The 16,862-nt window shown below is 41.7% G+C and overlaps 1 protein-coding gene across 5 annotated transcripts in view; it reads right to left on the bottom strand.

The window, feature by feature from the left end:
* Nucleotides 1-519: 519 nt before the first annotated feature.
* The window catches only part of entpd4 (ectonucleoside triphosphate diphosphohydrolase 4), a 32,258-nt gene continuing 15,915 nt past the window's right edge, over nt 520-16,862 (bottom strand). For 4 of the 5 annotated variants that reach the window (XM_060930695.1, XM_060930696.1, XM_060930698.1 and 1 more), the window contains 9 exons: nt 15,474-15,624; nt 15,278-15,381; nt 15,119-15,178; nt 5,300-5,454; nt 4,492-4,658; nt 4,008-4,332; nt 3,811-3,896; nt 1,735-1,896; nt 520-1,471 (listed from right to left, as the gene is read on the bottom strand). In XM_060930695.1, coding sequence (XP_060786678.1) covers nt 1,240-1,471; nt 1,735-1,896; nt 3,811-3,896; nt 4,008-4,332; nt 4,492-4,658; nt 5,300-5,454; nt 15,119-15,178; nt 15,278-15,381; nt 15,474-15,624 — 1,442 coding nt within the window. In that variant the 3' untranslated portion in view covers nt 520-1,239. The remainder of the gene's footprint in view (nt 1,472-1,734; nt 1,897-3,810; nt 3,897-4,007; nt 4,333-4,491; nt 4,659-5,299; nt 5,455-15,118; nt 15,179-15,277; nt 15,382-15,473; nt 15,625-16,862) is intronic. The other variant, XM_060930699.1, reaches the window with a different exon arrangement.

The raw sequence follows: 16,862 nt of genomic DNA on the forward strand, positions 1-16,862 counted from the left end.
ATAGCTCGGCCATGAAAATAAATGCTATGCCTCCTCTGTAGTTTAACCACAGAACCAAAATATATACGTGTGTGTGGGGACCTGCTGATGCTTAGATCCTTTATTAAAAAAAAAAAAAAAAGGCCTTGTCCATATGTTGTATGGATGTTTTTGAAAACTGGATAAGTTTTTCCTCCGACATCTCAGCTTCTCTACCATTGGCATGATCTTCACCTTATTCTCATATTCCTGAGGCATTTGAGAACAGTTTTTGATATACTACTGCCACCTACTGGACCAGCATGCTCATGTAAATTTTCTGATGGAGGAATTTTCGAAACTGAGGTATAGAAATCCTCATCTCGTCTCATTATCTCTCGCCGCTTTATCCTGTTCTACAGGGTCGCAGGCAAGCTGGAGCCTATCCCAGCTGACTACGGGCGAAAGGCGGGGTACACCCTGGACAAGTCGCCAGGTCATCACAGGGCTGACACATAGACACAGACAACCATTCACACTCACATTCACACCTACGGTCAATTTAGAGTCACCAGTTAACCTAACCTGCATGTCTTTGGACTGTGGGGGAAACCGGAGCACCCGGAGGAAACCCACGCGGACAACATGCAAACTCCGCACAGAAAGGCCCTCGCCGGCCCCGGGGCTCAAACCCAGGACCTTCTTGCTGTGAGGCGACAGCGCTAACCACTACACCACCATGCCGCCCGTATAGAAATCCTGTTTTCAAAAATATCCGTAAAAGTCTGGACAAGGCCTTGGATCACTACATGAGAGTACACTCCTAACCTCGCACTCGGTACTTTTCACATTAACAAATGCTTCAAGGCAGCAGAAGTTGTCTTCGTAGCCGAACTGGACTCGTGACGTCCGGCTCACCAGGCACTCTGGAGCAGTCTCGATGAAGACCGATTGCACTGAAAAGCTTTTTCCACTGGCCTTTTAACTGTTTAGTCATTTATCAATATTGTAATGAAAAAACATGAGGATCGTTCCCAACAGTAGGGGCCTGGGAAGGAAGAGAGAGGTCAAGATCTAAATCTTGACGAGCAGTTCCCAGATCATGTAGGATGACAGATGGGACAGCTTAAAAAACCCCAAATCCTCCTTCAGGCCTTGGAGAGGTGCAGGATCCACAGGACTCAACAACCTATACAAAAAAAAAACCAAACAAACAAACAAAAAAAACACCTCTGTACAAGAGTTCAAGTTGCCTTCCAGCTATTTGAATTCTTCATGTCCTTATAAGGTGACAGGAAGGTCTGAAGAGCCCCGCCCTTCCTCCAGCCATTGGACGGAAGGCCCACGGTTCAGCGCGGCTCTGCGATGGATGCGCCTCAGTCGGAGCAGGTAGAGCATGATGGAAAGGAGCACCACCATGAAGCAGGCCAGAAAGAGATAATGATTGTTCATGAAGGTGAAGCCACGGTGCCAGTGCGAGTGCGAGCCCTTCAGACTCTCCTGCTGGATGTCCCTGATATTACAGAAGAAAAAAAAAAAAAAAATTGGGTTTTATTTAATTAATATTAACGAGTGTCCCATGCATAATTAATTTTCAAAGTATTATTACTTCTTAAGCATCATCTTTGACAGTTAGCTAAAACTAGGAGTGTATCGGTTTACTGATCCAAATATCTGTATGACCGAGCAGTTGCTCAGGATGAATGAAGGACATCGGTGTAAGGTTTTTTTAATCCGACCGCTCGCTTGCACCGGACACTACAGATGTAGCCGTACCTCAGAGGTAGGAAGCGTGTGCGGTACAAAATGGCTCCCAGAGTCCACTGCACCTCTTTATCGTAGACGAGCAGAGCCGTTTTGAGGTTCTCATAGCCTTGAGGGAACGAGAAACCAGAATGGAACACCTCATACATCCACGCCGACTTAAAACACTGGTACCTGTGGAGAGATGAAGAGGGCAAATCGATCTCTTGTTCTTTTAGTGCTCGTCATAGCTATATATGCATTTATTCCATCCAAGTTCACTGGATATGCGTAATCGTGTGCTCTGATTGGCTACTCTACTACTAGGCTATCAGCTCGTATACAGTGAGTAGAGAAAAACAAAATGGTGGCGCGTTTTGCTGAACCAACCGAGGATGAAATAAAAACTCTACTTGAAAACAAAACCCCAAAAAATATAAAAATAAAGCAACAAAATATGGAATGATGGTAAGAATGCATCTTTTTTTAATTTTTCAAGAATTATTAATAATAATAATAATAATAAAGTTCAATTTATATAGTGCCTTTCTCAAAACCCAAGGTTGCTTTATAATAATAGGGAGGGGAAAGAAAAAAAAAAAAAGTCCACCAGATAAAGGTCAGGATGTCATTCCAATGGTGTAGCAGCCACAGTCCCACCAAAAAGGCGCACGAAAACAAGTTCCACACCACCAGCACAGCTGCCAGGCAACATCACTCGGAACACCACGCCACGGATCCACAAAGTGACCACAGAAGCACCGCCACGCAGAGCGCCGGTAGGTCCCAAACCACCTGCACAGCCGCTGCGATGCCTCCGAGCAACATTGCTCGGAACATTACACCAAGCACTGCTGCACAGAGCGCTTGACAACCTCATCTCATTATCTCTAGCCGCTTTATCCTGTTCTACAGGGTCGTAGGCAAGCTGGAGCCTATCCCAGCTGACTACGGGTGAAAGGCGGGGTACACCCTGGACAAGTCGCCAGGTCATCACAGGGCTGACACATAGACACAGACAACCATTCACACTCACATTCACACCTACGCTCAATTTAGAGTCACCAGTTAACCTAACCTGCATGTCTTTGGACTGTGGGGGAAACTGGAGCACCCGGAGGAAACCCACGCGGACATGGGGAGAACATGCAAACTCCGCACAGAAAGGCCCTCGCCGGCCACGGGGCTCGAACCCGGACCTTCTTGCTGTGAGGCGACAGCGCTAACCACTACACCACCGTGCCGCCCCGCTGGACAACCACGATGTTAAAATGAGCAGCGAGCTCACTACAGTCCATAGCGAGGAACACAGACATCACCCACAGCGAACCAAGGCCTGGAGGGAACCGACGCCCAAAACTGGGTCCGGAGCTACACCACAACTGGCGGACAAAAACACTCAAATATCAAACTACACAAACACACACACAAAAAAAAAAAAAAACACCACATACATGCATACATACATTTATATATTAAAAAAAAAAAACCTCCGGTGAGAAACGGCAGCCAGAATGCACACGACGTACTCTCAACCGGAAACAGAAACGAAAGAATGTTTCCGTTACTATTATTAAAGCATTTTTCACAAATTGCTCGTCATTTCGCAGGTTTGTTTACATTCTTCATCTTTACACATTAAAATTTGTTGAGTATTTTTTTTAGACTGGTTCAAAAGCTCAAAGAAATTTGCAAATTAAAGAACTGAAATGTCCAAGGAATAATTACATAAATGTCTAAAGCTATTCTATACCTCGGCACAACAGCAAGGCGGCACTTTCTACAAAAAACAAAACAAAACAAAAAACCTCAGGTCAATTCGTGCAGCCATCGATAGGTTTTTGAGAAGTCTGCCTGAGCGGAAATGATTTCATCATACATTTTATATAAAGTTTTTATCGAATTTGCAAAAAATTAAAAATGCTCCAATTCTCAAAATCCAGTGAATGTGGGTAGAATAAAAAAAAATTATTCCACTCAATCTGGTCATACATGGCTTATAGCCAACTTAGTGCTACGTGCCTTGTCGGCTATCTGCTCATGTACGACTTGATTTCGTGGAATTGTTAAATATTATAATCTGTGACTGGAAATGGTGTTGGAACATACTTCAGTCTGTGCAAGTCTGCATGCGAGGCATAAAGGCCACGATCAAAGCGCTCTCTCAAAGTTCTCCACTGGGTAGCGCAGTAGTCCTGCAAAAATTGATGAAAATCTGTTCACAAAAATCCCCGAGCAGGAATAACTAAACTCCAATAAGCCTACATCCAAAATAACTTGAGTTACACAGAGTGGACCGAGCCTACCTTTGCAGCATTGATATATTTGGTGGAGTTGTAATCTCCGCCCATACGCAGCACATCCTCTGTGCAGTAGTAAAACTCAGAGAAGCCATAGAACTGGCTGTTGGTGAAGTCGATCGGGGCCTGGTAGACGCCATTCAGCGAGGTGTTGGTCTCGTTGGTGCGGTTGAGGAAGGGCTGAAGCTGCAGGCGGCACTGCTCGAAATCTCCACTCCCACGCAGGTGTAGCTTCTGACCGGGGAGACCCACCTCGTCCTGGAGGTCCGAGGGCAGGCACGGGTCGAGCACAGGGAAGTCAGGAGTCTCACCACGATACTGATCCAACAGCCTAAAACACACACATCAGTCAGGAAATCTGCATTATTAGTTGACTAAACCACATAAATGAATATTCATTTATCAGGCGAAACAAAAAGTGCAGATTTGCTAAGCAGGAGAAACAAAAGTACATTTAAAATTTAGAAAAAGTGACCCATGTTGTTCTGACCTGTTCTGTAGGCGAGTGCTGCTGATGAGGTTTTCCTCGTATCTCTGGCGTGCTGCATTCCCACCGAATCCCAGGAATGTCGAAACATAAACACGGTACACATGTTCGGTGCGATGAGCGTCACAGCCGAGGTTAAACTCCGCCAGCAAATTCTTAGCCACCTCTTCCTGTCAGTGCACATGAAACCACAAACACCAGCAATCAGACACACGTGAGCTTGTCATGTGGCACGTAAAGAGGGAGAAAAAAAAAATTCATCATCTACAGTCCTTACCAGTGATGTTAATACATGCGCACGACAAGCCATAAGTGCCAAGCACTGACGTTAATAAGCACACGCAGGTATATGGCTGGTTGTTTTTTTTTTTTATGTTAGCACTGCTAAACCAACCATTTTTAAAACATTTAGGATAAACACATGGAAGGCAAATTCATCATGCCCTCCAGCCAGGTGAAATGACGCATAAAAAGCTGTAAAAGCACATGAATGGAACAACCTGCTCCTAGACGATCAGATGTTTTAGTGAAACGCCAGCCTGTTAGTGAAGACACGATGGCAACCTTACAGCCAGAGTTCAAACCAAACACAATGCAAAAATGTCAAAAGGTTGGTTGTTTTCTCTGAAAAATAATTACGCCTTATACACGGTAGACTGATTTTAACCCAAAGCCTCAGCTCTACAGGCCTTCTCAGTCCACAGGAAAGGGCAAGATAGAATAACCAGGAACCAGAAAGACAAGATGGAAATACGTCAATCACCAAACCTAGCTTTTGGCTTTAAGAATGGAAATTGTTGTAGATAATAACCTGTTTTTGGGAAGCAAAGCTTACAGTTTTGGGCACTTCGTATGCTATCTGAGTGGAGACGCCGCCCATGTCCAACACTCCGGCCGTGCGTCTGCGCACCAACGTCTCCTGCTGGTCTCCACCGGGAACCTGCACCTCCACGATCTCATCGTCACCTACGAAGACACCATGATACGAGTGCACAGTTCATAAGAGAAGGAAAAGTACAGGAAAAAAAAAAATCAATTCTAAACCAGAAAGCCAAGTTAAGTAGCAATTAAGGGGGCCAAGCACCAAAACCAGTACATTTTGACAGCTTATTATATATGTGGTTCATGTAAAATATATTAAATGCAATTAGTACACATACGCAGGTCATTATAAAAAAAAAAAAAAATCACACATGCTGATTGGTCAAGAAATTCAGACTATTTCTCGATAATCACCTCGAGCGACTTGGCAAGTTGGCGGCCAATTGCTTTGTCACTGGAAGTGAGGAAGAATTACAAATGAAAAAAAAATGCTGTTCCTAAAAGCACTAAAGATGCTACGAAGTTTGGTCTAAAACTATTCAACGGTAAGGTGGAATTGTGATTTATTTTAAAGATTTCAAAACAAAAGATTTCATACAAGTTGGCATAGATAAGCGACAAGTCTGCGCCGCACCTTCATTACACTGGCAGACTGCTTTTGAAGTTTGAAATGAAGGATTTTTAATTACGATTTTTTTTTAAAATAAATTTACCTGTGTATTTATACGAAAAGAATGATCCACCTCAGGCTCAGTGAATATTGGGGAATCATCAAGACGAAGTCTTGGCTGTTATTAACTACTTATTAACTGAGTGCGAGGTCTTTACAGGAAAATATCAGACTGAGGTCTGATATTTTCCTGTAAAGGCTGAACAAATGAGTCTTTATTATATGGCATTTTTTCCCCCTAAGATTAAAGTTGTAATCATCGTCATGGCTTTGTTGCTTGCTTCCCTGTGCAGCCTCTTCAGGGTAACAAATTTCGATTTCTGAATGCTCTTTCGTTGCTCATTTCTTGAATAACTCGCTGACTTGTTGGTCTTTTCTGTTTCGGCTGTTTTTGATTCCGGTTTGATTTCCATTTAACTTTTTTTTGTCGTTTTGTTTCTTTTTTGCAACATTGAAAGCCGGTGCCTTGGAAACAAAGTCCATAATCAGTCACTAGAGATGAAAGTGGAGCAAAGAAAAAAATCCTGAACTTCTGAAAGTCAAACTAAGATTTTTTTGGGGGGGGGGGGGGGGGGGGGGGGGCGTCCCCTGAAAAAATTTTAATAACATAACACGCAAAACCCTGCATTCTAGTACTTATTTTCACTAAAACAAGTTATAACTTTTAAGCCTTTTTCTTTCATGTACATTAATGATTAACATGTCAAAAATATCAAATTTAATTCCCCTAGTCCAGGGGTTTTCAAAGTGTGGGAGAGTCAGCCCCCCCTCAGAGAGCAAATAAACAACAGCGCCCCCCCCCCCCCCCTTGCAATTTTTGTTGTTGCTATACTTAATGTTCCATTCGTATTAAAAAAAAATGGTTGTTGTACACATTTTAAACATCTGTGCTTTTCTTTTTTTAAACATCTTGTTTAATACATTTTAAACATCTCATAGCATCGTTAGCGAGCACCTCTTGGCAGACAACACACTGTGGCAGTGGAGCATCTTCAGATCCAGTCCATGAAAATCCAAACTTTAAATAATCGTGGTCATACTTCCTTCTTTTTTCAGTCCCCCCAGGATTTCGTGGGCCTTTTTTGTGATTGTTGCGGGCTAAAATGTCTGATGTTGCGAGGGGTTTTCCAAAAAATTGCGATGAAAGTTGCGGTGTTTAGGTTTTTGTTGCGATTACATTGCGGAAGGAAGTGAAAGTTGCGAGAAATTGCTGCGATTTTCTCTTTTTGTGATTAAAATTGAGTGATATGTTAAATATTAAGTTATTACCGAAAAGCTATTGATTAAAAAAAACAAAGACACTGAGAAATGGTCCTATAAACAACTTTACCAATATAAAAGATTACCAGGACTACAAAAATGCAGAAAAATAGGCTTTACTTATCCAAATGCACCTGTTGGTTCAAAAGTTAAAGTGCACAGAACCTCACAGCACAACATGAAGTTACCTTAAAGTGCTGAGTTGGGCTGAGTTGAGCTGAGTGGGGCTGTTGGGGTTGCATTTCGACTACAACCGCGCTGAACCGTGCTGGCTGGAAGTGGGTGAACACATTGGGTGGAGTTAGCGAAAGTGGGTGGACGTCACATGATGTCGTTAGGCGGCGCAAACAGTGACATCAGTGACCTTTTAAGCGGTAGTCTCACGACCCGGATAGTAGAGGTCTGTGCGGGTCGGATTTTTCAGTCCCGCTCCCGCCCGCATTGTGCAGTCCCACTCCCGCCCGCGCCCGCAAAGAATTATGATTTTCAGTCCCGCTCCCGCCCACGCCCACAAAGAATTATGATTTTCAGTCCCGCTCCCGCCCGCGCCCACAAAGAATTATGATTTTCAGTCCCGCTCCCGCCCGCGCCCACAAAGAATTATGATTTTCAGTCCCGCTCCCGCCTGCCATATTTTGTCCCGCTCCCGCCCGCAAATCCCGCATGATGCAGACGTTCGCATTACTTCTCAGGAAAGTTCTTGTCTTGACACAGCGTGATGGTGCCCCGCCCCCTACTTTGAGTGGATTTGAGCATAAATATCTACAGCTCACGTTTGTTATTATTTACCTTGTTTCTGAATTCAGCATGTAGTGTCTCTAATAATAATAATTAGTGCTGTCAAGCGATTAAAATATTTAATAGTGAATCGCACATTTTTGTCACATGAGAAACCATTGTAATTCTCTGATCAGCATAAAAAAGTGAATGGGCTTGCTTTGTACCAATGTTGTGGTTTTTTTTTTTTTTATTGCAAAGCAGAGCTAGCAAGAGAACCATGAGTGAACAACTCTAATCAGAGAGACAGGTTACACAGTGACGGTAGGCTTGACTCAATGCTATCCCAGAAATCCTTCTTGTAAAATGCAAATTTGGCCGCCTCTGATTGGACAGCCAAATTTGCATATTACAGGAAGGATTTCTGGGATAGCACTGAGTCAAGCCTACCGTCACTGTGTAACCTGTCTCTCTGATTAGAGTTGTAGACTAACTCAAGCAGTAAATCACTTCACTCATGGTTCTCTTGCTAGCTGGGTGTGAACGGCGAGTCATTAGAGTGATCAAAGGATTGCCCGTTAGGGTGATCAATGGCAAATTCAAGATGCCATTCCTCACTCAATCTGACTCTCTGCAAATTTAGGCATCTTAAAAATGTTTTTATTAATGCCAAATAAAATATCCAGCACAAATTATATATAATAGACATAAATTAATAATTTATAAATTTTATTTCAAACACGTTTTTAGTTAGCGGGACTGCAGCTTATCACCGCTCCCGCCCGCGCCACATATGTGCACTCCCGCCCGCATATGTGCACTTCCGGTCCCGCCCGCGCCCGCAATGAGCTTTCAAAATTTGTCCCGCGCCGCACTGCTTTGCGGCGGGTCCCGCGAGTCCCGTGGGACTCCCGCAGGACTCCCGCGGGAGTGCAGGGCTCTACCGGATAGTAAACAATAAACATGGAGGACATGGAGTCGTTAGTGTTACTGGTCTTGGTGCTGTGGCTTGTTGTCACCGACAACGCCAACAGATACTGGCAAGAGCGTATAGATGAGGTGAGGCGCATAATTTGTCGTAATTCTTCTTCTTCCGGGTTTACGGTGTTTACAGATGGTGGTTCCCAGCATGCTCGCGGGGCGTGTGTGGGCATGTGAGGACACTCCTCCTCACTAATCAGTGCACAGGGGAGTGTCTCCTCACGCCCCTAGCCCCACTCGGCTCGGTTTGGCTCACTTCAGCCCCACTCCAAAACTGTGAGAGTTTTGGGTGCCGAGTAAGGCTGAAGTGAGCTCAGTCGTGCTGCTCTGAGGTAGTCAAAACGCGAGCCGTGTTGGGCTGAAGTGAGCTGAAAAAGGGTAGTGGAAAAGGCCCATTATTCTGGTTTATGTTTCCTCACGTTGCGTCCCCCCTGAAGAACTCTGGCGCCCCCCAGGGGAGGCGCGCCCCACACTTTGAAAAGTCCTGCCCTAGTTAATGAGTAATTTTCAGGAGTGCATTTAGAAAATGTGATGATTTTCCTGGCTACACAGTTCATTACTTTGAAAAATATCAGACAGTTGAAGGTAAACTCAGCAAAATCCCAAAACAGTCCTGTTAAAAAGTAAAGGTCTGTTAGAGTTTCTAAAGCTTTCAGGTTTCAATGTTGGGGACATTGATAAACAAGGCTCAATCTTTTAGTAGAGTTGTGCGTTTGCAGAAGCTAAAGTGAACTAAACATTTCCAATTCATATTTATGCGAGTTGAAGCCAATTGTTTACATTAGTTCGTATTGTCTGTAAATTTAAACACACCAATGAATACCAAATTTCTCATGTAAATCAGGGGCGTAGCTAGGATTTTTCAGGGTGTGTGTGTGTGTGTCACACTGACTGGCAGCCTGAGTGCATTATGTAACAAAAAAATAAATTACCACTGCTAGTTTTAGGCAGCTTAGAAACCGGCTCTTCCATTATTGCTGTTTCTTCCACGTTTTCTTGATGCTGTGTTCTAGAAACGGCACTAAAACTTGGCTTCGAAGCCACAAAATGCAACTTTGATGGAAAAAATATATAATAAATTGCTTACCTCTCTTCACGTCGAAAGAAGGAGGAAAGCAACTAAAAAGACTGCAGCTACACTGGCAGCTTGAATATGCTTTCTAGTGCGATTGTGTTGCGCTTGCGCAGAACGGTGTCAGTCCTGCGCGCCTTAGCTTGTGCACCTGAAGGCGCGCCTTGGGTGCACGTGCCTAATGAGCTCCGGCACGCGTGCCGTTAACAAAGAACACCTGTCTTTAATCAATGAACTATGTTTGGGCTATTTAAGGACCATGCCCATGCAAGGATGATGCGAAGTATTACACCGCATCTAGGAAAGTGAAAAATCCGAAAAATAAATTTCTCCATTCGGAAAACTGGAGATTTTCAAGAGTTTTGTCAAATATCCGGATTTTCGGGTAAATCCGGAAGACTTTCATCTATAAGCCACAGGCCTTACGGGAAAAATTCTGCCTGCCAAGGAACCAGCATGCTTTCGTCTAAACCGGGGAACAGGGGCGCTGCATCCTCTTACTCTCGGCGTGCGCCCCCCTACTGAAATGCCGCTTGAACCCCAAGTCACACTTAGGCCATGCACTTATATGCTACTGCACAACATGCAATCTTTCTCAAAACGATCTTTTCCCCATGAAAACATCCCAGCAACACCACGTGACAATGTGTCTGATCATCAAATAAGTTATAATTACTCCAAAAATATTCCAACCATAGTACAGTAGATACACCGCCAGACGGTGCAAAAACAATCCGAATTGGCGTTTTCCAGACCGAGGCGCCATGTTGTTTACTTGTCGCAACTGCTCTCGTGAGATTTGACATGGTTTACATACAAGATCAGCTGACTTGTTGAGTGAGATTTCTTGAGACTGAATGACATTTCACCCACCGGCGTGGGAGCTTTTCACAGAAGTTGTTCGCGAGTTGTTTTTGTTGACACTTGGGCATTTAAAGATGTCGTCCCGCGGCATGAAACAGAAGAAAGCCAAAGACTGTCCGGGACAGATGACGACGACTTCTTTTTTCTGTCACAAAGCGGATAAAGATGTTTCCGATGGTGAGATCGCAACAATCGAGGGATCGGTCCGTGCTGCCGGTTCCGGGGCCTCATTGAAGGACACGCCAACCGAGCGCTGTGACAGCGGCGTCGCGAAATCCGTAACGAACGAAGACCAGATGTCTTGCTCTGATGAAGGCATCGAGTGTTCAGTGGAAAAACAAAATGAGAAAAGGCCGAGTTCCAGGAAAAGTTCAAGTACGTTTTTTTTAAAGCACGCTTACATTTTTTGCATGGTTTCAAACTTTGTGATTTGGGTTGGATTCCAACTTTACAATGTTTACTTTTGTAGTTTCCTTTTAAAGAAAATAATTTTGCTCTGGAATTATTATTATTATTATTATTTTTATTTTTTTTTTTCATTTTGAACTACCTTATTCTAGTATAAGAAAACAACAGATTTCTCTGGTGAATGTTTGATTCATTTGAATTTGAATTATAAATTTAAATTTGAATCATGAGGAATTAGTATTGTGTGTAATTTGAATTATGAGGTATTAGAATTTGAATTAAGTGTTGTTTGTGACAAAGTTTTATTTTCTTTTTCAATGTTGACAAATAAACAATTTGTTACAATTTCCCTCTCAGATACCCTCAGAATGTCCTATTGTAGCCTCAACTTTTCAAAGGCTTCGCATGGCGGGGGACGGGGGGACGGGACACCCCCCCGCCATGGTGAGCGCCCTCATACTAAATTTTTCTAGAAAAATCTCCGAATCAGAGCGCATGGTTTTACCGGAAGTAGCTCATGCCATATAATAAATCACCGATATTCACTTTGGCTTCAGTGAACAATTGTTAATTACAACTGAAATAGCACCAAGGCATTGTATGGTTTTGTACAAAAGCACAAAAACGTAAACTACGAAAGTAATGCTCACAACAGCATTTCAGAAAACATGCTTAAAAAGGCCAGAATCCTTCCCATTAAGACAAAAAGTACATTTTCCAAAATGAACGACTGACTATATAGATCTTCCTATGGAAATGTTGTACCAACGACCAAGCATCAGCTGCCCACAACTTAAAAAAAGATCACCCCAACCACTAAGTAATGTAAACCTTAAAATATTTTTTAATATATCAGAATGTAGAAAATGCATGCTGGTATGAAGTTCAAGTCAGGTGCCAAGTGCAAAAATAGAAACAGCATTAGGACACTTGAGCAACTGAACTCCGCCATAATTCCTTTTTATTGACAATATCTATAGTAATAGCAGCGTATAGTAGTAATAACGCCTATAGCTTATCAGTAACAGGCTAATACGTTTATAGATGTGGGGGAAAAAACCTTCTGGGACATTAAAGGCAAGCGAAGTTAAAATCAGGCTGATAAACCTTTGTCTAAAAATAAGCCACAGAAAGAAGGCAGCTGTATAAGATGGCCTTGGATGCAGAAAGCATTCCCAACACACCGTGCCAAGATAAGACACGTTTCACAAACCAGGTGCAAGTCAGTACTTGAAAAATATTTACATTTTAAAAGATTAGAGAGCGCACGGTGACTCATTAGATGATCACTGCAAGAAAGAGCTCAGATTCTAGTATAGTTCATAAGGAAAACTATCCGATATGCATCGTAACCTCATAAGCATTTCGTTATAAATCCAATGTGCCGTTTCAATAGAGGGGAGGTGTCTGCTTTTAGATGAAAATAAACTCAAGTTCTGTTTGCTAGAGAAGCAAAGCTTTCTTCAGAGCAGGAGGTACACTTTTGGTTACAAGGCAAGATTTTGGATTTGAGGATCTAGAACCAGCATCCATGAGCAGAGTATTTATGGATTTCAATTTCCCAATTTAAAAAAAATAAATCCCTTCAAGCACAAGACTTCTTAAAAATGATCAACTACCAAACCCGCCTCCATAAACCTGGATTTTATTTACTTTCTTCCATCCAATTTGGTCATCAATTCCAAATAACTAGATCTGCCTTATTATTCATCTTCACTTCAGTGAAAGACCATTCAGAATAGTAAAACCAAGAAACACTAAAAACACCATCACACTGCCTTGATATTTGACGTAGAGAAGGTTTCTTATTTGCCATCAAAGTCAGACCAAGCAAAGCAGTAAAATGGAATGAAAAATATGTCACAAGCTTTGTGTAATGGAGATTTTGCAATTTTATATATATTAGTGCTGTCAAGCGATTAAAATATTTAATCGCGATTAATGTCGCGACAGTCATAGTTAACTCGCGATTAATCGCAATTTAATCGCACATTTTTGTCACATAAAAAAAACATTGTAATTCTCTTATCAGCATAAAAAAGTGAATGGGCTTGCTTTGTACCAATGTTTTTTTTTTTATTGCAAAGCATAACACGTCTTGACACAGCCACCGCAAAGTGAAACCTAAGCCGAGCACCGGCGCGGGGCTAGCAAGAGAACCATGAGTGAAATGATCTACTGTTTGAGTTAGTCTACAACTAAAGAGAGATAGGTTACACAGTGACGGTAGGCTTGACATGCTTGATTATAATATAAAGTACACTATTATATTAAGTTTAAGTTGTTCGTTGATAAATATTGCATTGAATCTGATCTTTACTGTTTCAGCTCACTTAACACATTTTGTACTTTTACACTTTCTGCCTGTTGATGCGTCGCGCTGTCCAATCAGAGGCGGCCAAATTTGCATATTACAGGAAGGATTTCTGGGATAGCATTGAGTTTACAGTTCAGAGGGATCTGGCTTCTTTAGACGCTGTCTTCTTAAAACTGAATAAATATTTAAAAAGAGCCAAATGAGCCAGTCTTTTGAACGGCTCTTTTCAAAGAACGGATCACAAAGATGCGGATCCCATCAAAGAGCCATAAATCCCATCTCTACTAGCGCGCCCTGCCTGCGCTGATTCTTGGGGGAGGACTCTGGCTGTGCGGGGCGTGGCAGTACAGTCTAGCTGCTATTGGTTTTCTAACCAAAGTCTCTGTTCCAAGTTCCTGGCAGTTTCAAAAGCTTATGAAAAACCTACATCATGCCACAGAGCGTTAATCTCGCGATAAAAAAATTATCGGCGTTAAAATTGAGTCAAGTTAACGCGTTAATAACGCGACATTTTTGACAGCACTAATATATATATATATATATATATATATATATATATATATATATACATACATATAGATATACATATATATATTATATATATATATATACACACACACTCAACAAAAATAAAAACTTTACACTCGTTTCAAAGTCAATAATTTGAACATTTTGGAAAATAGGTTTGAAATAATGATTGTATTCAATTATCTTGTCATTAAAGATGCTATAGCATACAGATCATGTTTGTCATGGAATCGGTTCCACCGGAAATGCGACGACAATGTCCATGATCAAAAACTGTGAGTCACAACTTAATGAAATCATGTCAATATCGGGTGTGTCCTCCATGGGCGTTCACAACTGCAATACAACGTCTCCTCATGGATTGGATGATGCGTCTGAACACAGCTTGGGGAATGCGCCGCCATATTTGTACCAACATGGCACCAAGCTCCTGCAAGTTCTGTGGAGGGTTCCTTACGGTCGGCTGTGGTGCCAGTTTGATGGAGACGTGTCTGGAGATTATGGATGGTCTGTCGACTGCATCCCATAACCCTCGCAACGTCAGTGACAGATGTTCCCGTATTCAGCATGCCAATGGCACGTTCATGCTGAATGTTTGACAGTCGTGGCATTGCAAATTAACGAATAATTAACCATAAAACCTTGTTTTTCTGAGATGACACTCTACTCTGCTACCGTGAGATCAATTGCACGTGTATCAATAGGTCACGTCACTTGTGTCACGTGGAAACGTGATTTTAGCATGCAGTGCTCTCGCACGTGCTACGTAGGCCCGACCAGTAGAATGAATGTGTGACGTAATGCCCTTGACAATGCATTTAACCATAATCACAACAAGAACTCTTTCAAGAAAAAAGTTTCTAAACACTATTTGAAAAATAATGAGTGTCAAGTGTTTATTTTTGCTGAGTATATTTAAAAAAAACAAAAAACAAAACTTAAATCAACCTGTTCAATGCTTGGCCCCCTAACAGCTAACGACTATACTCACCATCGTCGACATGATTGAACCTTCCCAGTACAAAATTAATCCCAATCCACGCGTACACACCTACAAACAATGACAACAGGACAAATCAGTGCCCCGAATGCACAATTAGCTGACTGCCAATTAGCTTAATTTTACAGTTCAATTAATAAGCTGTCTCACCTTCCTGCTTTCCTGAAATGACTTCCACGTGCGAGTCGGAAAAGAGGAAGTTGAAATTCACGGGAATGTCTGTTCGCAAATCCTCCAGTAGCGCCTCCTGCTGACTATAATGGAATGCAATATATAAATAATGCTATAAAATAAGGCATGCGATTGTTATTCACAGCAGCTAACAAAGGTGCCAGAGCAAAAGTACCTCTCTGGCAGAACCCTCATGCCTGCGGTGCACAGTACGTATAAAGGAGTTTCCTGGTGCTTAGCTTTGGGGATGTGTTCAGCAGCGAAGCTTAGCAGAGGGTACATGTAATCGCTGGCTTTTCCTGGAGTTGTTGCATATTCAGAAATACCTGCAAAGAAATATTCAGATGTTAGCAATCTACTGTTGCAACCATTTTTTGAACATCTCACTCCAGACTTGGAACTCCTTTTGCTGATATAATCAGGGCTTTGAACCAGAATTTTTTTCCTATTGGTTCGTTCCGAACAGAAACGGAATTTTAACGTTTCCGGTTTTGGGTTCCACCATTAAATAGACATTCCCGAACCGGTTAGAACAAAAAAATTTCGTTCCCGGAACGGTTAATTACGTTCCCTGTCAGCTGTTTAACAAATGGCTATAAAATTATGTCTCATCCAGCTTAAGCCAAATGTAGGCTAATTCTATTACAACCTTCATTAAATAAGAAATAATTCAAAACAATTATTTCAAATGTTGGCGATTTGGATTCTCAGTATGTCTTCCCATCTACACAAACAGAAAAAGTGCCAAAAATGAAAGATAATTCGTTTAGTGTGTTACCAAAGGCTAGTCAGGCCCTATACAGGCAGGGCTCGAAATTAACTTTTTTTCTTTGTATCCCCCAGTGGTCCCGAATTCTGTGTTGTATTGTCCCGAATGGAAGCAATAGTGTCCCCATTTTTTTCCTCTCTGAAATAACCAGTGGTTAATATTATCATATGAAGTCTCATCTCATTATCTCTAGCCGCTTTATCCTGCCCTGTTCAGTCGCTTCATAACATGAAATGCGTCTAGCGATTACCGTAAACCGTGTCTGAGTCTCTGACGTCTGAATGTCGTAAAATATACTTCCTTTGTTTATGTTGTGAAATTCTCAACGATTCATGATAACACATGGCTGTCGGTTTGTGATAATTCTAAAAGTAATAACTTTGTGTTGTTGAATGACTGTTATACTAATTATACTACTGGACCTATTATTAATATATGTAAAGACATACTACAAATTATTTTATGTGGTTATATTATACATTGATATCTTGTTTTATTTTAATTGATATATTGTTGAATTGACATATTCTAGCTTTTTCGATATGTATCAATAGCTTAATTTAGACAGATACATATGTCATGTTTTTGATATTTTGAGTGTTCTAGATCATTATTGTTTCACTGTTTGAGATTTTAAAGTTCTCTGCTGCCCATACTCTTGTGCAAATAGATTGATATTACATACTGTTTCCCATTTTTCATGCATATAAAAATTCATGAACTATTTTTATCTTTATTTATTCAGAATGTTGGAGAAAACGTTTGACTTTTTAGATACAGCACTACTTTATACTT

The sequence above is a fragment of the Neoarius graeffei genome, chromosome 10 (genome assembly GCF_027579695.1).
Source record: "Neoarius graeffei isolate fNeoGra1 chromosome 10, fNeoGra1.pri, whole genome shotgun sequence".
Classification (NCBI taxonomy): domain Eukaryota; kingdom Metazoa; phylum Chordata; class Actinopteri; order Siluriformes; family Ariidae; genus Neoarius; species Neoarius graeffei.